At 41.3% G+C, this 24,954-nt stretch overlaps 1 protein-coding gene across 2 annotated transcripts in view; it reads right to left on the bottom strand.

Moving 5' to 3' along the window:
- Positions 1–24,954, bottom strand: part of LOC149229296 (DEAD-box ATP-dependent RNA helicase 18-like) — a 227,135-nt gene that overhangs the window by 38,222 nt on the left and 163,959 nt on the right. Inside the window, exons 4-5 of one of the 2 annotated variants that reach the window (XM_089378556.1) lie at positions 24,251–24,330; positions 24,003–24,108 (exon numbers count right to left, since the gene is read on the bottom strand). The exons of the other annotated variant lie outside the window; for it this stretch is intronic. Coding sequence (XP_089234682.1) covers positions 24,003–24,108; positions 24,251–24,330 — 186 coding nt within the window. The remainder of the gene's footprint in view (positions 1–24,002; positions 24,109–24,250; positions 24,331–24,954) is intronic. 2 annotated transcript variants of the gene reach the window in all.

Genomic DNA, 24,954 nt, shown 5'->3' with positions numbered 1-24,954 from the left:
AACTGTCGGGAATAGCAGGAATTGTCGGAATTGCCGGAACTACCGGAACTGTTGGGAACAGCCGAAATTGCCGAAACTGCCAGAACAGCTTGAGCATCTGTCTCCGAAGGAGAGCAGCATGCAAGGGACAACTAACTAACATTGGGACAATTGTATGGTACTTAGCAGCAAAGACACCAAGCATGCAATGTTATAGCTAGCATGCAAGGGACAGCGACCATACAACAGCAAGCATGCAAAGGACAACAAGCATGCAGAGGACAACAAGAATGCTAGGGACAACAAGCAAGCTAGGGAAAACAAGCAAGCAAGATGCAGCCAGCACATAGGTCAGTATGGCAACATGGTGCAGCAATGGCACATAATGCAGTACAATGATGGGTACAATCATGATTAATGAAGCATGATGAGATGCAGCATAGTGATGATGGGTACAGCATGGTGCAGCATGGTGAGGTGCAGCATGATGACGAAATGCAACACAACAATAGGTGAAGGAGTCACCTTGGAGAATCAGTTGAAGCAGCATGTCTTCAACTGATCTCATGTATAGAGATGATCTATGCTCTTATCTAGATAAGCCAAAGTGTTGACTTCCGTTGTAAACATACTATCTCTCTCTCTGCTGAACTATTGAAGAACATATAAGAAAAATTGATCAAGGGTTTCCCCACATTAGGGTTTGTCCCTGGCTAGCGCCACATCTTGTGTCCTCGTCTTGGCTTGTCTTTTGTGATTTATGTTTATGTTCTATCTGCAATTTACTTTAATGCTGATGTGATTGCTAATCTGGAAAAGATATTGAGCTAATTATGAAAATTGAAATAAATTGCTCTAAGCATAGAACATACCTAAAATTAACATGGTATCAGAGCTGAGGTGAAGACAATGCCCAAGCAAGAGTGAAAGAGCAATCACCAAAGACGGTTGGGAAAGGACAAAAGGATCAGTGGATTCCTCATCCCTCTTCAAATTCATTGAGGGTGAAGTCGAAGGAGAGAATATTATCAGAATAGCGCAGCAGAAGTTTCTGATGGCCTACCTAAAGATCACTTCATTAGGAAGTCCGGATCTAAGGGTGGAAGGAAAGGCAGATGCCTTGGTTGCAATAAGTTCGGCCATTATGCGAAGGAGTGTCCGAATGGCAGAGACACATCTCTTGATGAAGCTAACAATCATTCCAGGGACATCTTCAATGATTAAAGGAATGACAGGTAATGCAGGTCATAAAGGAAATGGCCGACTCTTCAAAGAAAGCAAGGAACCCCAGGTATGACGAATCAAATGTTGTTTTTGATAAGATAAAGAAGCGTTATCTTGTATTGGCCCTCTCCTTCAGATTCTTTGGAAATCTGGCTTATTGATTGTAGTGCTTCAAGGCACTTCATTGGATAGAAGGGTGCACTCTCTAATTTGGTAGAGATGGAAACAATCGTGGGATTATACTTGGAGCCGATGCCACCTTTCCCGGAAAGGGTGTAGGGAATGTTACCCCTCAATTGAATGAGGTTAACTCAATTCATTTATAGAATCTCTTTTATGTACCTGATCGCAAGAAGAACCTGGTGTCCATTTCAGCAATAGAAGTCAAAGGTTACGAGGTGGCACTCATCGATGGAAAGGTACGTGTTTGAAAATAGAATTTTCAAAGATGTTTTTGAGTTTAGGGTTTTATCAAGTTGCACGAAGTCCACTGGGGACCATGTCCAATGACACATAGCACCGGAGGTCTGTGAGTCAGATGGTGACAGGGATGCCTGAATTCAAAAAGAGCATGAAAGTACATGTCTGAGATGTACTGAAGGAAAATCTTACAAGGGGACCATTCCCCTCATGTAGCAGGTCCACAGGTTTGGAACAACCCGAGGGGTTTGAGATTGATGATCAAGAATCTCACATATGCAGGTGGAAGAAAGCCCTCAATGGCTTGAAGCAAAACTCCTCGGGTGTAGTATGAGAGGATTGATAGCTGTCAGATGAAGCTGAGATTCACTAAGAGTGAAGCCGATCCAAACCATTGTTTGAAGTTTGTGGATGATAGACCTCTCATACCAGCACCTTATGAGGACGACCTATTTCTGACAGGTGCAGACCCTCTCATTTGCAGAAGTAAGAGGGAGTTGGATTCCGGATGTGGAATGATAAACTGCAAGCCTGTGACTACCTTGAGAATCTTAACTTTTAGAAGTTATATGGTAGTGATGTTGGACCCGATTTGGGAAATGCCACTGAGTTTCATAAACTCATTCGCGTTGATGTTCTTGGTGAACTTCCGTCCGGATATATGTTTTGCAGTTAGCATGGTGAGCTCATATTTGGTTGAGCCTCACTAGATTGGTGCCAAGGATCTTCTGAGATATCTTCGAGCCACAATCTCTCATGGACTGAGATACACTGCCGGAAATATGAAACTGCATGATTATTCAAATGCTGACTGGGCAGGCAGTGTGGAGGATCACTAGAGCACTTCTCAGTGCTGGTTCTCTTTGGATTCTGCTTCGATATCATGGATGAGCAGGAAGCAGAAGTCGGTTGCTATAAGCACTGCCGAGACCGAATACATAGCTACGAGTATGATCTCGTGTGAAGCTGCATGGTTGCAGAAGCTCTTAAGTGAGTTGTTTGTACACATGATGAATACCACTGTGATTCTCTGTGACAACCAGAGGGAGGATTCGATTATTGAGGAATCCCGTATTCGATGATTGCTCCAGCAGATAGACATCAGATACTGCCTTATCTGGGATATGGTAAGTCGATGAGCGAGGAGGCTCCATCGCATTGAGACTAATGTACAGGTCGCAGACATTTTGTCAAAGCCCCGGGGAAAGGTCAAATCTGTGACTTTCCTGAACGACTTGGAGTCGTTGAGAGACCTTCTTATAAGGGTCCTGCATGTTGCATGCATTGAGCTCTGGGAGCTCTGGGGGGCTTGGGGTACTTACTGGAGCAACATACGACCATAGGGTGACTCACCCTCTCCTGGTGGAGCACTATGTACAAGATGATTAGTTCTCCTGTGGGCTGGCATGATTAGTTCTCCCGTGGCAACTATGGAACAGGATGATTAGTTCTCCTGTGGGTAGGGATGATTAGTTCTCCCGTGGCAACTATGGAACAGGATGATTAGTTCTCTTGTGGTCCGGGATGATTAGTTCTCCCATGGCAACTGTGGAACAGGATGATTAGTTCTCCTGTGGGCCGGGATGATTAGTTCCGCCGTGGCAACTGTGGAACAGGATGATTAGTTCTCCTGTGGGCCGGGATGATTAGTTCTCCCATGGCACTGTGGAATAGGATGATTAGTTCTCCTGTGGGCCAGGATGATTAGTTCTCTCGTGGCAACTGTGACACAGGATGATTAGTTCTCCTATGTGCCGGGATGATTAGTTCTCCCGTGGTGACTGTGGGGCAGCATGATTCGTTCTCCTGTGGACAGGATGATTAGTTCTCCTATCGAGGCATTCTACCCATGCAGTCTGAGACTCATGGGAAGTACCTCTCATCTTATCAATGAGCAAGGAAATGGGGTTAGGGACCATAGTAGCACTATCAATGGACGCATCGATGTATCTACTGTACTCCCTATGCTAGGATGACCTCCATTGATCTGGGATCAATGAAACTGGTCTAGGATCAGTATGAGTGGTTTGAGACACTCTCTTGTAATATTGATCTGGAATCAATAAAACTGACTTCGGGCCAGTAAGAGTGATGTGACACACTCTCTTCAGATGAAACTGACTTCGGGTCAGTAGAGAATGGTACGAGACATTCTCGATCAATTCTTCTTCTTCACGGTTCAGCAGAGCAAAGAAGAGCTCAGCAGAGTAGAGTAGTGCAGGGCTCTGATGGCAGAGATAGTACAGTCGAACATATGGATCAGCGGATAGAGTTCTCCCTAGTTGAGAGGGAGTGTTAAAATTGGCAACTAGGGCCAAACTCCATGTGGGTCATCTTATTAATGGAAGCTGATATTTTTCTTGGATCCCTCTCATCGAGAGGTGTAGGATTGATCTAAAGATCATCCAATTCCGATAAGTATTCATGGAGATATGAATTTATTTGTGTTATGGGACAATTCATCAAGGTCGGCCAGCAACCAAATAAACCCCACTTGTGCTCAACGTTTTAGTATAAATAGAGGTGGCCTTCAAGTCATTTCAACACACTTGGGATCTCTTCCTCTCTACTTGTCTTTGGGTTTTAGTAGGAGGAGAGATCCTAAGGGATAACGCTGCCCTAATCCAGAGGGCAGAAGCCGGACTGCCGAGAATAGCCGGAACTGCCGGGAACTGCCAAAACTGCCGAGAAAAGCTAGAACTGTCAGAACTACTGGGAAAAGCCGAAACTGTCGGAACTACCGGGAATAGCCGAAATTGCCGAAACTGCCAGGAACTGCCGAAACTGTCGGGAATGGCCGGAATTGTCGGAACTGTCGGAACTGCCAAGAATAGCCAGAACTACGGGGAACAGACGGAATTGCCAGAACAGCCGGGAAAGCTAACGTAGAGGGAAAAAGCTGAAACTGCCGGGAAAAGCCGGAACTACTGGAACTGCCGGGAATAGCCGGAATTGTCGGAATAGCCAAAACTGCCGGAACTCCTGGGATTGCCGAAACTGCTGGAACAACCTAAGCATCTGTCTCCGAAGGAGAGTAGCATGCAAGGGACAACTAACTAACATTGGGACAATTGTATGGTACTTAGCAGCAAATACACCAAGCATGCAATGTTACAGCTAGCATGCAAGGGACAGCTAGCATACAACAGCAAGCATGCAAAGGACAACAAGCATGCAGAGGACAACAAGAATGCTAAGGACAACAAGCAAGCTAGGGAAAACAAGCAAGCAAGATGCAGCCAGCACATAGGTCAGTATTGCAACATGGTGCAGCAATGGCACATAATGCAGTACAATGATGGGTACAGTCATGATTAATGAAGCATGATGAGATGCAGCATAGTGATGATGGGTGCAGCACGGTGAGGTGCAGCATGATGACAAAATGCAGCACAACGATAGGCGAAGGAGTCACCTTGGAGAATTAATTGAAGCAGCTTGTCTTCAACTGATCTCATGTATAGAGATGATCTATGCTCTTATCTAGATAAGTCAAAGTGTTGACTTCCGTTGTAAACGTACTATCTCTCTCTCTCTGCTGAACTATTGAAGAACATATAAGAAGAATTGATCAAGGGTTCCCCACATTGGGGTTTGTCCCTGGCTAGCGCCACAACTTGTGTCCTCTTGTCTTGGCTTGTCTTCTACGATTTATGTTGATATTCTATTTGCAGTTTACTTTAATGTTGATGTGATTGCTAATCTGGAAAAGATATTGAGCTAACTGTGAAAATTGAAATAAATTGCTCTAAGCATAGAACATACCTAAAATTAACAATTGCTCAATATGCCAAGCAACTTATATATGCTTTTTAGGGTGTTTAAATTAAATATTTAACAATGTTATGAAAAGATCAAACCGTTGTAAGGAAACAGTGGGACAATAGGGCTAGAAGAGAGCAAACCAGTGGGCTCAAGGACTAGAATGATGCTAGGAAGTCTGCTCACAATTTTCTTGAGCAGCTAATCCTCCTACAAACACAAAATTCACCCCAATTTCTCTGCAAACAACAATGATCAGCTCAGAAAATTTCAAAAAATTACCACAGAGGTGAATGAGGCAAGGCAAGGGATAGGATAGGTGAATGATAAGGGCAAGGAGCCAAAGAAATAACAACGGCTAAGACAGAGAAGCATTGAAGCCTTACACTAGGGTAAGGAGAAGCCCTAGGAGCTTGCGAGAAGGCCTCAAAGGCAGGCTGTGGTGGAGACAGGGGTAGCGGAAGGAAAGATGAGGCTTAGAAGGCCTGTGGCAAGCTACCAAAGGGTCAACGAGGGGGAAAAGAGGAGGAGGGCTTAAGGGATGCCACGACAAGGGTTTGGAGGGTTGTTGTGAGGCAGCAGAGGGGAAAGAAAGGCCTGTGAGGGAGGCCACAGCAGAAAATAGGGCAGCGGAGGGGCTAGAAGCCCACAGCTAGGGTTGAAAACAGCCCTAAGGGCCTTGTTACCCACCACTTTGTGAGTGATATCCCCAGGAGAAATTTTTCTCCGTGATGAGCCTCAGCCGGCATCCAGTAGCCCCTTGATGTCTCCTACTAGCCCGTTGTGCCATTTCTCTGCCACTTGAGCCAGCATGTGGTCCCTCACCCACCTATATTGATCGTATGTTTGAAGGTAGGCCTCCCGAATCTAAAGGTATGTCTTGTCATTTGGTAATTGAGTATTGGGTTTACTTATCATGGATACTTCTGGATATGGATTGATGGGGGGATTTGGCAAAAAGAGTGGGCTTAATTTGTGCTCCTATCCCCTTGATTTTGGTTGTCACTCTTGGATCTTAGTCTCATGGGACCTCCTTTATTGACCATTTGGTTCTAGGGTGGTACTACTTGGGAAACCCTGACTTTGGGTGCGTGGTCCCGCACATACTACTCCCTTTCCACTCACTATACCCCCATTCATCATTTCTCCCACCTGGGTCCACATTCCCATTCTGGGTCCACATAGGACTATACTCCCTATCCCCTTTGTCCCCACCTTGGGTCAAGCCTAAAATGATGCCCTGGAGGTTGAAGCAAACAAAAAAAGAAGAAAAACCATAATTGGCCACATTTAACAGGAAATTGTACCACAAAATGCAAAAGATGGCCGGGACAAAAATAAATAGCATGTGGGCAAAAACCGAGACATGAACTCTACCCCATCCATGGTCATCACCCTGGGTTCCATAGGCCCTACATGAGCCTCCTCTATCATTCAGGAACCCATGATTGCCCCAACCCCTAGAGGGCAATGAACCACCCTACCTCAAAAGGGGTAAGCATTGCTATATTATACACATCATGCTCTTGTCCTTTGAGCCCCGAGCAGTTAATTAAAGAAAATTCATAAAAAGCAAAAGGCATATAAAGAAGGGTGGAAAAATCAAGGCCGCGGCACCTCATGTACCACGACTGCTCCCTCCTATACAGTATATACCCAGGTGTGGGCTTCCCCTTATCTAGCTACCCCTATGCCCCATTATGTGGCCCAGGGCTGCCCCTCTCAATCCCAATTCCATCTCACCTATTTGTCACTTGCCACCCCCATTAGAAGGGTGTAACTTGGACATACTATCCCCTATAAGGGTTGAAACCACCTAATAAGGTACTTGGCTACCCCCCTTTGGAATTTGGAGACACTAGCACATGCCAAAGCCCACTACGAAAGGGCATGCCATTATGAAGTGCCCACTTTGTTATCCATGGTTTGTAATCTCCTTTACCCGATTATTCTAATGATTGATTGCATTGGAACCCTAGGGGACGCATTGGATCTTATGCAGGATTGCAGGTGGTTTCCATTTGAGTTTAGCTTCCCTATATGGGATCCTGACCCCAGAGGTCCACATTGGCACATGTAGAGTGTGCATAAAGAGCCATGGGCCTCCACAGCAGCAGACAACACTCCACAGATCTTCATGGATGTTCAGAGACTAATAGTGATCCACTTTTGGGAATATGGTGACATGATTGGTACACTATGCCCAGCAGGCCCCCACAGGAGCCCCACACTCTTGGCAAGTGTCCCAGCACCTGTACGATGTCATCGCAGCATCCAACCCACCACCTGGACCACTGCAGAGGATCTACAGATATCTTCGATTCATATGGAGACCCATGGGGTCATTGTTGTGCCCTCAAACCCACTGAGAGCACCACAAGTCTACTGCTTGGAGAACAAGGGACCACCCCCTTGTCCATCATATTCCGAGGAATTTGTTCCTCAATATGGCACTTCAGGATGTTATTGAGCCTGCGGAGGGCCCTACAACATGCATACATCATCATTTGGCACCTTGTGAGGATTGTTTTTACATTATGAGCTAGTATGGTGGGCTTGTCACCATTACGAGTTATTATTTGCACATTATTTTATCATTAGGGGCCCATAGGCTAATTCGAACTCCTTAGGAGGCTATATATTGATGTTAGATACATTCATTTGTATCATCACTTGACTTGGGATCTCTCTAATCATAGAGAATTTTGCACTTTTTCCTTGGTGGATATGTTTTGGAGATGGATGAATTTTGATGTATGGATTTGGGCTATTTCTCTTGTCTTGGAGCTTTATTGAGCAAACGAAATGCTGGTTGGATATACTCTATAACGTTGCAAGTAAATTTTAATGTTATTATTCTTGTTGATGCATACTGCTATAATTAGGGCTAGTTGTCGCATTATTGAAATGTGGAATTGAGCATGTTTTAGCTAATTTAATGTATAGGCCAATGTTATATTAATGAAATGTCCTAGAGATTTATTTATCTCAATAAGCTTGCATCGTTTGTTTTGAAGTATAAATGCTTGAAGGTCACTTTTCTTTTCTTTCTCTCAACATTGGATGAAGTTGACTTTCTGGGCCTCCTTGATCAAGAAACCAAGTTCTTACTCATCATCATCCTTGACTCCATTATCCCCAAGTGAATTAGGCACTGGTCCCTTAAAGGGGTGATCATTTTAACCCTCTTTTTACCATTTTCCCTTTCTTCCCCAAGTCTAGCCCCATTAGGTCACCTAGGGCATCAATTTCCCAAGAATTGGCCCAAGGAAAAACTTCGATCTCTGATAGGCTACTGCGCTAGTGGGTCCCCTCCCTCTCCTCCAAATTTGAGGCAATTCTAACGGTGGAATCTTCGAGAATCCCAAGCCATAGCTCTAGGATCAAATTTTGCCTAGGCATCCCCAAGGCTAGACCTCAATAGGATCAATTCAACCTTTTGAGGTAGATATTCTTGTTTGGTCCTTTCCCCTTACCTTGTCCAGGATAGGAACATCATTGGTTGATGCATTCCATCCCTGAACCTGGGCTAGGTCCACTTGGCCCTATGTGGTCCCACTTCTCAATAAAGATTATTTGTTAAAAACCATTTGGGAATCCAAGTTCCCCAAGGATTATAGGGATTGAGAAACTTGTTTATAAGCCTATCCTTTCTCCCTCAACCCTCCAATCCTCACCCCTTATCCCTGGTGGACCAAGTCCCTTGCTTAAAGAGCAAGCAAGCTCCATTCTTCACTCCATCCTTGGGAAAGGGTTTTCAGGGTCACTTCTCACCTATCCATTGACATATACTTTACAAGTGATCCCTACACTATCGAGACTCCTCCCATCGATGAAAGTCCATAAAGAGTAGGGAGACTTAGTTGTGGTGACAGTGGGCTAAGCCTCCACCGTTGCCCTTAACCTAGCAGTTGCCCTCTTAGGAACCCCTTTAGGTCCCCTGCTGGTTTGAGTGGTTACAGGGTTGCGGCTAGGAGGAGGAGCCTCCTTACGCTGATGGAAAGGCTTGGAGGCTTCACAGCTAGGATTAATAGGACCAAAAAATCTCTAAAAACCCCCCAAAAAATTTAAATTTTACTTCAAACCTATGAATACGCGGAAACTTCACCACAAAATGCCACAACAAGGCTAGCAAATTCCCCTTCTAGCTTGGACGTTGAACTTGGAGTCGATCTTGCTTTCCTAGGCCTAGATCCACCTCTAGAAACCCTCACAATGATATTCAATGCCAAAAAACCTCGAGAAACTTTCCAAATCTTCAGATCTAGCTTGAAGTTCACCTACACAAATGAAAATAAAAAAAATACTGAAAACCCCAATATATACAAAAATTCAAAAACCCCAAACCCTAGCTGCCAACAAGGGTTAGAAAAAATTATTTTACAGAAATTACTTTACAAAATATACAAATGTACAATGCTTGAACGATTTTTTGAAGAATAATTTTTATAAAATTTGACAATTGCTTGATGTATTTCAAAAGATAGATTTTTAACCACAACTTTAGCAAAGTAAGAAAATCACATAAAATATTCAAAGTCCAAACAAGGTCAGCTTGTGCCCATAGTCTGTGAACTTGAAGCCCAATGGTCGAGGAACCTGCAAACTCTATATATTTTTCTTAAGAAAAAATCGTTAGATCATACGATGAATCGGTCACCTAAGCTAAAACCCAAAATCTACCAATAGAATGTTCCTATCATCTACAAATGAAATAACAATTCATATAATATTGAAGCACAATATAAGAAAGCACATACCCAGCACATACCGCAGATCAGTGAGACAAAGACACCATGAACTGTACCCCAAAGTCTTTTATTATGAAGTTCAAACGTTCCGAGCAGAACAGTAGATTCACACCACCGTTTACAAAATTACATCAAACCAAAGATCACCCTGATCCAAATAGAAGCAAATTGTCTTCCATTTATAGAGAAATCCCCCCAAGTGGAAAATAATGGCTAGTTGGCTTGATCCCCGTCAAAATAATCTCGACCACCGATAAATCTTTGATCATCTTTTAATACTAGTCATCGACAATACTTATTTTTGAGGAATTTTCGAGTTTCTCATTAAAACCATTTTTTATTAGTTCAAAAATAGTTATTTTGAACTAATTTTCTTAAAAAATTGACTTTGACTCAACCACCAAGGTCCTAGGCAATGTTGTTAAAATCGCGATAAAATCGCGATTTTATCGGAAAATCGCGATTTTTTCGCAGTGCCGATTTTATCGCGATTTTTACCCATAAAAATCGGCATTTTTTTTTATACACGATTTTTTCGAAAAAATCGCGAGTTTTTCAAAAAATCGCGATTTTTAACCAAAAAATCGTGGGGGCTCAAGACAGCATAGTTTTATAACTTTTTTTGGGTTTTTTTATGCAATGTTTTTTGAAAGAAACAAATAATTTTTGAGTGGGGTAGCTTAATGATCAAGTCTAGGCCCTAGTATGGATATGCTATTCATGGTAATGTTAAATTCTTAAAGTAAAAGTGACATTCTCCTTAATCTTCATTTTCATCCTTTTACTTAAATTTTTAACATTACCATGAAATGACTCAGGATGTTTGAGAGTGGTTCCAGCCTCATTGGATTTCATATGGAGAAAGTAGAATTTTAGATTTCATTTAAAATCCAGCAGACTTATCAGTTTTTCAGGATTTCAGGATTGGGAGATTGTAATGTTTCCAGGTGACACCACCTGCCCGGGCTACCCCTGCCACCAGTAGAGGACGTGGTCTACCTCCTATAGCTCCTACTTCTAGTTCTTCAACGTCTAGATCACATCAGACTCCACTGCCATTTCCACCTGCACGGGCACCAGCATCTTACATCTAGAGGGAAAGGGAAAGCTGTGGCATTTTCTCGCAAGAGGGGCAGAGGAAATCAATAGGATTAGACTTTCATTTTATTGTATATGACATTATGACATGATGAGATACATTATCATATTTTTTGTTGATATTTTGAGGCTGAGTTGGGACTCAGGACTTACTATTCAGGACATGATTCAATGTTATGTGTGATTTTAGCGCTAGAAATGATATTAAACATCTTATATATTAGTTTTTTTATCATATTTATGTGTCAATGTATTTATTTTATGTTGTAGATGGTTTAGATATTAAAAAAATTGAAAAAAAATGAAAAAAAATGAATATTTTTGTGCCAAACGATTTTTTCCCGATTTTTTCCGATTTTTTCCCGATTTTAACGATTTTTTCCGCTTTTTTCCCGGCGCCGATTAAATCCCGATCGCGCTTTTAACAACATTGGTCCTAGGGTCCAAATTTTCTTGAAATTTCCAATATTCCCTTGATGGGGGACCTCTAGAAATTAATTCTTTTAGACCCACGAATTTTTCCACTTGTAGAAATTAATTTCTCGAACATTTTAATTTTGAGTCTAAATTAATTAATTTTTTGGCTTAGGATTTAATTTTATTTTTGCCAAAAAAATTAATTAATTGACTCATGAGGAGATTAATTATTTTTCCACCCTCAAATATTTTAGCCATGGAATCTAAGAATGAGGAACCATGCACTAAAATATTTTTTACATAAGATTTTACAATTTCAACCCTCAAAGAGGGAATACCCGTTCGTTATAGACCCTCATAATTTTCACCCAATTCTGCGACTCAATATGATCTAGTAGACCAAATGATCTATAATAAAATAGTTTAACCAAATAGCTTAAATTATTCACAAATCACTTTTACAATAAACTCGACTAAAACACTAGGACTCACCTAAAACCTTGTCAATAAATTCCACCATAGCTTTGGGGTTGAGGCTGGAGGGAAAAACTCTATCAATCATCTGTGTTTAGAAACACATATAATCAATGAGACGAAAAACCTCCTAGGATGATATTCATCGCCAAAATCATAGGCTTACCTAGGTTGTTACATAATTAATAGTTGTACTAGCATCATTTACATTAGAAACTTGCATAATTGGTTTACAATGACATAATAAGTTGTTGGTCGATGATTCTAATCTTTGAAAAAATTGGTACAATTGCTTCCTTGGAACTATGACAAAATGGGTGCAACATGGTGAAAGAGTGGAATCAGCTGAACAAGGTGGTCCAGGTGCATCATCATCGTCCAATAAGTGGAACATGAGCAAGGAATAAGTGGAACCGAAGGATCTCGTGAAGTGGCAATCTGCTCTCTGTTATGGTGGAGACTCGTGGCTCTCAACGCTCACTCTACAAATGCCAATATGACCCTTTGGAGGCCTTGGACCCCGTATAACGATCCCAGAACCCAGATTAAGACCCACCTGCAATCCTGTATAAGATCCAATGTGTCCCCTCGCCTTCCAACACAACAAAACATTAATGCAATTGAGTAAATGAGCTTACAAATCATGGAACCAAGTGGACACTTCACAGTGGCATGCCCTTCCATAATAGGCTTTAGAACGTACAAGTGTCTCCAAGCTTAAGAAAAAGGTTAACCAAGGACCCTATTAGGTGGTTTCAGCCTTTAAGGGGGTGAGATGTCCATGGTACATCCATCAAATGGCAGGTGGTATGTGAAATAATGATGGAATGGAGTGGGGCATTAGGGGAAGGCTCCAAGCCACATGCCATAGTACAAGGGTAGCTAAAATAAGGGAAGCCCAAACTTGGGTATATCAATGTAGGAGGGAGCAATTGTGGTACATGGGTTACCCCGGCCATTGTTTTTCCACCCTTCTACATATGTCTTTTTCCTTTATAGATTTTTCTTTTGTAACTGCTCGAGGCTCCAGGGTATGAGAGCATGATCTTAATAGTGAGATCGACCCTCTCCCACCAAGCATCATCTAACATTGTGTCCTAGACTCTTTTAGAGGCTACTTGATCTGTCTTTCTTCAAGAAGACCAAAACTCTGAAATAACCATGGCCCCAAGAGAGGTCTTGACCCCCCTCAACCTCTTCAGCATAATGAATGCGAAGGAAAATCATGTATCTTCAATCTTCAACAATGATAGTACTCATTGTAGATTGTGAGGGCATTAGTATGATTTTGTGCAAAGTTGCGAATATGTCGTGCATCCTCAATAACACTTCCAATCCAAGGCACATCAGAAGCAATAGTTTTAAGTGTTAAATTCAAGGAATAAAGCATGAAAGGTATCCAAAATACTTGTGGATATTTAGCTTCCACAATCATGCTTGCAGCCTTGCAAACAGGTGCATTGTCTGTAATGATTTGCACACAAGAATCAACACCTACATATTCAATAACTTTAATGAACAACTCATCCATATATTGTGCATCCTTGTATTTTCCAAGTGCATCCATTGATTTCAAGAAAACTGGTCCATTCAAGAAAGACAACATGAAGTTGATGAGTGGGTGTCGTGTTGAATCTGTCCATCCATCAGAAACAATTCTAACCCCAGATGTTGGCCATGTTGATTTAATAGGCTCAAGCATTTTATCTACCTCTTTCTTTGCCTTACTCAACAATGTGGTTCTAAGCTTCTTTGAACCAGGAGGCACATACCTTGATGGAGCCCCTTAAGTTAGAGCTCGGCACATCTCAATAAATAAAGGTGATTGTGGAGCATTAAATGATATGAAGTTCAGATAGAAAAAGAAAGCAATGGTGATATCAAGCTCTTCCTATATCTCTTGCTGAAATATCTTGTCCATTGGACCAAGTGTCACTGCCTTTCTTTTTGCTGCTTGACCTACACCCCCACCAAAACTCTCAAATGGAAATTTGTTGTTGCTTTTCCTCAAGAATGGAAGGGGATCCTCATTCTTGTTTTTTTAGATGATGCAGCCACCCTTGCCACACCAGCATTGCCCTTTTTTTCCATTTCTTTCCTCTTAAGCTATAGACACATTTGCACATGCTCCAATTCCACAACCTAGTAAGCCCAACAAATGCGCTTTCACACAGAAATAAGTGCTCTTGAATTGATTGTTGCAATAGCTGCATGTCCAAAGAACATTGCCTCCTCCCTTTAACTTGTTGCCTGGCCCTTGATCTCTTGTGACATACTTCCACAAGGGATATTTACTTTCTTGAGCCTGTTGTCTTTCTAAATTTATTCTTCCCTCAACATTTGAAGTTGTTGTTGCAGCCCCACTTCCAACAGAGGGAGAACTGACAGACCCTAATGAAACTGGAATAGGAGGGGCATTACCAATGGGGACATTCTTCCCCTTCTTTTGCCCCTTCCCTACTGCCCTTGATTGAGCCATGAATGCTGTAAAAAAATAAAGAAAAAATGCACTAGCATGTAAACAAAATGGATAAGAAAACTGTTGTAGCAAAAATGTAAAAAAAATGAAAGCAAAATGCACTTATCGATTGCTTAAATCGGATTTGCAGACCCAACAAATCCCACATGTTTGTACACGCTCAACCCACAAATCGGACACGTGTCCCTCGAGAATCGTGTCTGACGCGTGGGATTCGGGACACGGGGGGGGACAAATCCAGTTTCTTAGATTATATATGTATAATATAATATATATCCACCAAATACTCAGAAATCATTTTTATATTCTATTAATTATATTTTTCAAATATTTTTTCACGTATATTATTGCCACTACCAGCTTGTCGCTTCTTGCAAATCTGGTTGAATCCTCTAACCATATCAAATGCTCATATCCCTATTCCCAAAGCTCCCACAGCACAACATAGCATTGAAACAATGTAGGACATCTTCGTGAAAATCCCAAAGTGCACAAAGCATTGTGTATATGCAATTTATGTATTGTGCATATCCAATGAGGCTAGAATTTCACCAGTAAATAGACCTACGGTTTATCCCCAAGACCCCAAAAGGTCAGACTACAATAAGCACAAAAGTAATTAACCATAAATGAAGTAATCTCCGAGGTCCAACAAACCCCTCAATTTGGGTCATGGCTATTAAATTTATGACTACCTTCTGGCATAATGTTTGATAAACTAGCCCTCTTACACTGAAATTCCAAGCACCAAGTTCAGGAGAAGATATCTCCTAATAACATTAACTCTGTCATAGCATTTTGTGGCTGTTATGACTCAACAATGGCTCTTGTTCCATCCCAGTCACACACAGCCCTACTGACATAACTCCAACGTAGTCACAAGGAATTTTTTCCACAAATCCGACACCCGACATTGAGAATAACTTTGCCCCACAAAATTTATTTTGTATTGAAAACCGTGAAAATAAAACCTTCAGAGAGAAAAACAGACTGCATCCATTATCGGCCTCTGCATTACCTCAGGATATGTGCCAGCTTCTGACATGCCTCAGGAATCATGTTAGATGGCTACAAATAAATTGTTCTAACTGTCTCAAGAATCACGCTCCTACACACAAACTGTTTCAGACTGTCATGGGATTTGTGCTGCTACAGGCATATTGTTTCGTACTGCATATTGCACCTTGAAATTCATGTTTGATATAAGCAGACAGTTACGTACCAGCCTTGACCTTGAAACTTGTGTGTCAGATTTATAGGTCTGTTCTAACACCTCCAAATTCAAATCCCTTTTTATGTCAAGCTACATGTCCCCTTAGGCTCATGTGAATTACACCAACTCCTGTCTCAGAGACAAATATTAAAATGTTTTTCGAACTTAGAAACTTCATATCTATATATATATATATATATATATATATATATATATTGTTGGAATTTCTAAGTCTAACCCGTTAGAAACCCTTCATGTACTTTCTGATTTATTCCTACCTACTTGTTCTGTTAATTAACAAGTTATTTAACATGTAAATACTAGAAATAAATACAAGTACATGCTCAACACATTATAGATCATCAACTGAAGGAAACAAAACAAGCACACAAGTGACACTGTTGTTTTTTGACCAATGTCCCCGGAAAAACCCAATGTGGGAAAATCGGTGCAGCTATCTGAGGGTTTGATTTATTAAGCATCAATGGCTAAGATTAACTCTGGCTTGATCCATGACTTTTGGACCCTTCTAACACAGTTTTATATTAATTCACATTAATATTATATTTTCCGTAAGTTGTTTAGACTTAGGGTCTCCATTAAAAATATAAATTATTTTAATATCTCCCAAACTGTTTAGAATATGCCCAAACCATTTCTAGGTATTGGAGATCTCATGTGCTTTAGCCTTCTCCATTAAAAATATAAATTATTTTAATAGCTCCCAAACTGTTTAGAATATGCCCAAACCATTTCTAGGTATTGGAGATCTCATGTGCTTTAGCCTCTCCACCAATTTTCGTGGCTAGAGCACATCCGATGCTACCCCAAATCAACACTCCCTCTTAGCGAGGACTATGCTTTAGTAATACTCCTCACTGAGCATCACCCTGATCATCTGGCATCGGTCCCTGTGGCTTCATCCTGTACTGCTACCCATGGCCCTGCCACTGCCACTGCTGCATCCATACAACAACTCCCTCTGCATCTGTGCTGCTGCCCATGGCCCTGCCACTACCACTGCTATATCTGCACTGCAACCCCTATCATCATGCTGCATTGTGCTGCCCATAGCACTACCACTGCTAACTGCTACACTGCAACTTAGTTACTGAGAGGTAAGTAACTGATCTCCCAACTCTGACATCTCTGTCAGGATAGAGACACCCTCGATGCTGAAAATCCCTCTGTCGCTAACAAGTGCTCCCTCTTTGACCTCTGCGTTACTGCAACAACTCCATGGATCTCGCACCGTTGCACATCTCTCTGTGCCATCCTGCACTAGTGCAACACTCCGTGCTTCTCGCACTGCTACCTCACACTGTCCTAGGAATCCTGCACTGTAGCTCCCTCTATCACTCCATCCGCATTTGTCTCTACTAACATCGCTAGTACTGCTACTCCTCTTCAGGGCTCCCGTAGCAAGGTCTAATCCAAGAGGCTGGGTACCTCGAGGATCCTGCCCCTCATCGCATGTAGTCCGTCTGACTACAGCTCAATGTCTCCCCACTTCCACTCAAGTGATGTGTGTATACTCATGGTACAGTCACTACCTATCTCCACTTCCTTCTCTACTCTTGCTGGCGCAGCCTTGGTCTCGGAGGCCTCTACCTTGCTCTTCTTCCTTGGACACTGGGTCGCATAATGACCCAGCTCCCCACAGTGGAAGCATTTGACCTTGGAGAGGTCCTTCTTCTTTTGTTTCTCTTGCTTTCCCTCAGATGCTAGGCAAGCATCCACCTCCTCCTCCTTCTTGATTCTGATCCCCTTGCCACTGCGTCCTACCTTGCTCAGCCTTCTGATCTCTTCTTGGCGAAGAGCAGCCCACATTTCCTTCCAATCTAGAAGGGTCGCCCTGCCCAGTATGCTTTGGACAAACACCTCCCAGTCTTCTGAGATTGCGTTCAGGGTTGTTCTCACCATCAATTCTTGATCTGGTGTGGCCCCTATGGAAGTCAGTTGATCCTGGATCCCCTTCAATCGGCCAAGGAAGGGGTCGATCTGTTCTCCCTTCTGCATCTAGTATGATCGCAGCTGATTTTCTAGTAACATCCTTCTCTACACAGAAGTATGTTGGTACAATTTCTTTAGGGCCTCCCACATCTCATTTGTCGTGTCCTTTTCGGCAATATGTGGTACTACATGGTCCTTGACCCCGTCAAGAATGATGCTCTTGGCCTCGCCATTGCCTCCTTGTACTTGTCGTTATCAGCTGGGTCAACTGGGATAGCTATCATCCTCAAGGCAAAGTGCTTGACACGATTTCTGTCTAGAACAGATAGGATTCTAGTCTTCCAGACTACGAAGTTTGAGGCTCCATCCAGTCTGTCCTGGTCTCTTACCCCATTCACTGCCATCTCAGTGCTCCTCTACTTCCCTCCTGGAAGTTCTCGGTGTGACTCCCTCTGAGCCTCAATTTCCCTGCTGCAAACCCTTCTACCTATGTCAAGATGCCCCCACTCCGATTGTTAGTGCAGCTGCACTACTGATCCGGATTTCTCGACTAGAAATCCTCGGTAGCAACTCCCTCCTCCTTGGCCTTGCCCTGTTAGGTACTATTCTAACTACATTACCCCACCAGCTCCACTCTACAACTTACCCACAGCCTCCTAAACCTCAACAAACTGACGGTTAGAGCTCCTAGGCTCTGTGCAATCCTGGCACCGGAAAATCAGCCTCCTCAGCCAACTGTGTTAGCCCTCCTAGCCACTGCATGAGCCTATCTTTGCCTCCCTCAGCCTCTGCGCTGCCTCTTCTTGGCTCAATCTTGATGACGCAGGCACTGCATCACCCCTTCCTTGCTATTACTCTGCTAGGAACAGCTTCTGTCACTCGGGACGGCTGTTTTCTGTTGTTGCTGCTCTGCTCGGCTGATGTCCTCAGTTCTCCTGTGATGTGAAACCACCCTCTGGTACCATGTTAGAATTCCCAAGTCTAACCCGTTAGAAACCCTTCATGTACTTTTTGATTTATTACCTACTTGTTCTGTTAATTAACAAGTTATTTACCATGTAAATACTAGAAATAAATATAAGTACATGCTCAACACATTACAGATCATCAACTGAAGGAAACAAAACAAGCACACAAGAGACAACATTGTTTTTGGACCAATGTCCCCGGAAAAACCCAATGCAGGAAAACCGATGCAGCTATCTGAGGGTTTGATTTATTAAGCAGTGTCAGAATACAATCTGGGTGCCAAATCCAGCTCACCCAACAAAGAAAAATCTCAGCAGTAGTACCTCTCTACTCGGAAGCAGATATTCCGGCTGAAACCCCAAATAAACACTCCGGCAGCTCCACAGCTCTAATCTGCCCCACGAAACCCTAGCGTCAACCTCTCTCTGGCCCAGTGTTAGCCCAGCGTCACTCTGGTTTGGCCTGCGTCAGCCTCTGGAGGCACTGCGTCGGTCCTCTGGCCCTCTGCGTCACCCACGCTGGCCCTCTGAGGCACTGTGCAGCTCCTAGTTGGCTCTGCATGAACCCTTGGCTGCTTCTGCGTCACTCTCTCCAGCTACTGCGCTGATCCTCCTGGTGATATCTCTTCCTCTCTGCTTTTGTATTCACTGCCCCTCAGCTGCAACTCTAATCACTCTCTCAACTTTCTCAGCAAACCCAACCCCAAAAAGTCGAAATCTTGATCTCTTGGTGTGTTTTCCAAGTGACCCTCAAGCCTCCTCTTATACTTTTCTCGTTGACAATTCAACGGCCGAGATTAAATCCCTAATCAATGGCTAAGATTAACTCTTGATCCATGCCTTTTGGACCCTTCTAACACAGTTTTATATTAATTCACATTAATATTTTATTTTCCCTAAGTTTAGACTTAGGGACTCCATTAAAAATATTAATTATTTTAGTATCTCCCAAACTGTTTAGAATCTACCCAAACCATTTCTGGGTATTGGAGATCTCATGTGCCTTAGCCTCTCCACCAATTTCTGCGGCTAGAGCACATCCGATGCTACCCCAAATCAACATATGTATATATATATATATATATATATATATATATGGATGGCCAAACAACCTTACTTTTATTCCCAGTGTCAACTTCTCTTATTTGTGAATTACAGTCCCTTAACTCCTTTGTCTTTCCCAATTCCTCTAATTCCTTCAATGTGTCTCCGTAGAACCACTCAACCAATCTCTAGTACCATGTCAAAGATACACAGATATACACAGGTAGGTAATACAAAGATGAATAAGAGAGAGAAATGTACTTAGGTGATGTTATCTAATGGCATAATGTCATAATAGACAATCAAATTCATGAGATGGGAGACACAACTTGAGTATGTTATGTAAATCGCCAATACCTAACACATAATTCATGACATCATTACATAACAACTAACAATATGGCCTTTATATTACATCTAACATTTACTGGGCAAGAATTTCATCTGGCCTTAGAAGTTAGAGTCATGTTACCCCTCTGCAGTAAGGGTACATAAAAGAAATTACAGTGAAGAATCCACCACTATTGTAAGCCCAAAGTCACAAGTTAAAGCCATGTAGAAAACCATGTGAGGCCATGCATTAGGGATCCCAAACCTGTTGTCTTGTCTTTTGAGTTTGTATTCATTGTGATTGGTCAGACCATGCCTCATCACTTGAGAGTTTCATCTTGGCAATCTCGTCCCTAACTCAAATGGACTTTGGGAGGCTTTTCATGAGGACTCGTGGTTCTATGGGAGCCTTGGCTTTGTAGGGGTGATGATGTGATCACCGGTGTATGGGCTAGTCTAGCCCACGTCAAGGTGCACCTATGTCAGTTCCACATGCTCAGGGTTTATCAAGTCTATAGGTGACCTTGACTTTGGTGCAGTATTCATCAATTCCACATGGTTAGGGTTTATCAAGTCTATAGGTGATAAACCATGTGGAACTGACGAATACTGCACCAAGAGGCAATTCATGATTCCCAATGCAAAGGCGTCCCAGTGGTCAAAAAGTCAAATTAGTCTTAGATGGAAGAGCTCGGGGAGACAAAGACATGCCATGTAGCAGTTTTCATATACAAGTAGCAGTTGAAGAGTTATGGCTGGTCAAATTTGGTCAACAAGGGTGCGAATTGGTTTTCTAGGCATATCTCTTAGGGTGTTCCACTGTTTTGGAACAATGAGAGGAACAAAACCCACGTTTCAAAAAAAAAATTATCGTGTGGTTTCAAAGATCCTCAATTTTGACCATATTTTAAGGGTTTGACCAAGATGACGTGGCACAAAACTGAACATTTTTTCAACATTAAAAATTTTGAGGTGATATTTTGCAGCGTGATGAGAAAAATAGTGTAGAATGCTTAGCAAAGGAGGCAATGCCTAGGCTAGAAAAAATGGGCCAAATTGCATTATTATTTGATGAAAAAGTCAAAAAGTCGGCACAAACTAGCCATTTGAAGGAAAGTCTACTATTTTGACTAGAGACCACAATGGGCCACTTTCAAAGGCATAGCCATTAATTAAAAATTTCCTTGGAAAATTTTCCTAAGTCGACCCTTTTGAGGGATTAAATGAATTTTATTGTAATATTTCTATGAATTAAAAAATGCTAAGTCCCAAAATGTGGAAGACTAGCATTAAAATAATGAGAGAGTCCAACTAGTTGTTTGCTAGCCGTTAACTAGCCATTACAATATTTTCTATGTAAGGCTAGCTCTCTCTCATTGTAAAGTGGTTGTTATTGCTCAAGAGACAAGTGTTATCTAATAAAAGGACCTCATCTTATTGGAAATTTTGTTCTACATTATGGAGTGGCTTTTGTTGGTGTTTTTCTCTTGCTATTTTTATTGATATTTGGCATTATAACTAATTTTCTATTTTGCATGATTAGTAAAGATTATCTTAAAACTAATATTATCTACCATTGAAGAGCTATCAAGCAATGTGGTGGTGAACAATTAGGATTTCCACTTGTTTGTTGTGTTGCACGTAGAGCTAATCTCAAGGTCTCAAACCATTCCAAGATGAAGTTGTGTTGCTACAAAGATTTTATATTTTGTCGGGCAAAGAGAGTGAAGGTTGGGGACGCTCCAAGAGGTGGGCTCCCCTAAGGGGATCTTGAACACTTGCAAGGTGGATCACATCATAAGCCAGGCATAGCGACTTGAAGAGCATTGCTTCACACTCCGGCTCTAAGGTGAGTCTCCATTGCCATAGGTATTATTCCAACAAATGAAAATCATTGAAAATCTCAAAATCATACAAGCTAGAAGGTAAGCTCCCTAGAACCTCTACAAATATCCTCTTGCCCTTATACTCTTACGTAACTCCCAAGAGGTGTATTTAGCAATGTTGCGAACATCGCCATCGGGATAAAATCGGCAAGGGTCCGAAAAACCAAAAAATCGTAAAAATCGGGAAAATATCGGTAAAAAATCAGCAAACATCAGGAAAATTAAGATACCATAAAAATATCTTTAAAAATCAGCAAACATCGGCTAGGCCAAAAAATCGTGATTTTAAGATAAAATCAGGATGTTATCGAGACATCATCGACCAAGGGGACCAATAAGGTCAATAAAAAAGGCCCGCAATAATATTTATCTATTATAAGTCCCAATGTCATTCAAATGAGCACCTCAACTAAAAGATATAAAAGCAAGGAAATTAGTCACCAAGCCAAAAGCAATCGAAGATGAAGAAATCACATAATACAAGTGCCCCAAATCCTCTTTTGCTTCTATAGACTATCGAGTACTCTTCAGTAAATAAAGAATCTATTCTTTCTCAAAATCACCAAGTCAAGGATCAACAGGTCCAAACTTCAAACTTCAAAGTATCATTGACAATGTCCAGTAATTCTGTATCATTATAAATCCAGCTCCATCCATGCCCCTTTTCTCTTTCAACGAGTATTATCTGATTTAAACAAACTGGCTGTCTGCAACATAACCATGATATGTCCAACCTTACATGCTATGGGAATATACTATTTTTCTGCTCAAAGCACATCTGGGTTCATTTCTATGATGAGTCACAGCAAATTCTGTATCATAAGAAATCCATCCATGTTCCTTTTCCTTTTGACAAGAGTGGTACTTTCTTTGGAAAAGGGAACCACCTGCAGGATAACCGGTCACTCCCTATCCACCACTCATTTTTCAAATTACATGGTAAGTTCCGATATAGACGACAGTAAGACACCTTTGTTTAGTCTTCGTTGCATAAACCTTATTCCTCTTGGCAGAAGCTGTCATTGAAAAGAATTTGATCATCTCAATCTTGAACCACTAAAAACAATAATGTCTTCAGTAACTTTACCTTTCTCAAAAAACACCAAGTCTTAGGCAATTTATTCCCTGGAAAGATAATCTATATGCCACGTAGGCAGCCTACAGAAGCAAGGAGGAAAACGGTAAAAGTAGAATACAGAATGCATCAAAAAAATAAACGCAAGAGTGTTCGCAACAAAGTATTTGTGGATTTTGAGTTTTCATTGGTAAACTTTCAAATATGTAACTAACAGAATTCAGCATTGCCACTTAGATGTGAACATACCCTCTAAGTTGCAGTTTTATATAGCTGTTGCAATTAAAATTACTAACGAATTCTATGAAATTTCTGAGAATTTCTGATATTTGTTTTGAACTTTGTTGCAAGCAAGTTCATACATCTTTCAAATTTATTTGAGTTCCAGATGTTGTCTTTGGAAAAAGAGGATAGGTTTGACTATTGGAAAGCAAATGTAACTGATCAAATTGAGAGCAGAATTCTCAGATCTCTGTTTATTTCATACATGTTTTTCAAAACTTCCAAATAGATAATATGTGATAAATCACTTTGTATCAATTCATATATCAAAAGAACTAAGGAGCTTATATTTTCCGTTCTTCTCATGTAGAGTTTAGCCTCCTCCAAGACAGTTCTCAAATATTCTACTAAAACGACTCTAGAAAGAACAAAGAACATGCCAAAAAAATGTATAACAATGTAATTCATGAGTATTTGAAAAATTTTAGTGTGCTTTATAATTTATTATGCAACTAAAGGGTTGGCAACCACAAAGTAATGGTTTACTGTTTAGATTCAATCGATGCCAACGATGAATTCAGCTGGATCACAGATTTTCTAGCCTTTTAGACCAAATCATACATATTCTGATAAACATAAAACTTAGAATAACATCACCACAACCACATGCCAGAGGAAATCAGTATTAAAGAATTCAAGCAACATGCCTGCTTCATCCTCCCATGAAGAGCAATCAGAGGACATCCTTTAAGAGCTTCAAGTTGTGGTAGTACAACTCCCCAATAATCAACAGAGGCACATGTCATGTAGTATCTACAAAAATAAAGATCCATAATCATCGTGTCATTTTTATCACAATCATTCACTCTACAACAAATGATATTTTTATCTTCAGAAGGAATGAAAGTTTAGATTTTAGTTGCACGAGTGAGAAACTAGTTATGTAGAAGCTTACACAATAATTTTGTTTGACTTGTGTTCAGACAAGAAATGCACAAGTTGTGTAGGCTTTTCATCTGCCTCGCATTTTAAATACTGCAAAACAAACAACACATTGCATCAATAGATTAGTTCAACTCCCGGGAACAAGAAGGAAGACAGCAGTCCTAGGATGCAACAAGATACACGGCACTAAATGTTTTTGAAGAAATGTTCTGATGTTAGATACTGGACACAATGTCATAGATATTACTTGGGAGCCTTTATATTGAAAGCCAACATAAATTAAACATAATAACCATTATTAATGTCATACTCATACAAAACCTCACCCAAATACTCTAGACTTTCGCTACCTGCCTACCAGAAACAGTATGTTTCCTTTTAGGCATGACAGATGTTACCTTTGGAACTCGAAAATGGAAAAATCATTCCCTTATGCTTCAATTATTTTAGCATGTTTGCAAGTTGGTCTTCATTTCTACAATGACCTCAATGTGCTTGGTCTTTCATGGGAAACACTGGTTTCTTTATGAGCTGAATCACACTTTGTTTGTCGCAGAAGAAGGGTGTGGCTTGTGCTTGCTGATGGTTCATGACACCAGGAACCCTCTTTTACCAATCACTTCACCTGTTGCAACGACTGCTACTTTGTGCTCCAAATGTTATGGAAGACAAGGCAACAGTCAGTTTCTTCTTGCTAACTCGTGAAATTATTCA

Source organism: Pinus tabuliformis, chromosome J (genome assembly GCF_031772625.1).
Source record: "Pinus tabuliformis cultivar Carrire ecotype Pingquan chromosome J, CPIR1, whole genome shotgun sequence".
In the NCBI taxonomy this organism is placed as follows: Eukaryota; Viridiplantae; Streptophyta; class Pinopsida; order Pinales; family Pinaceae; genus Pinus; species Pinus tabuliformis.
This window is presented reverse-complemented; position numbering and strand designations above follow the sequence as displayed.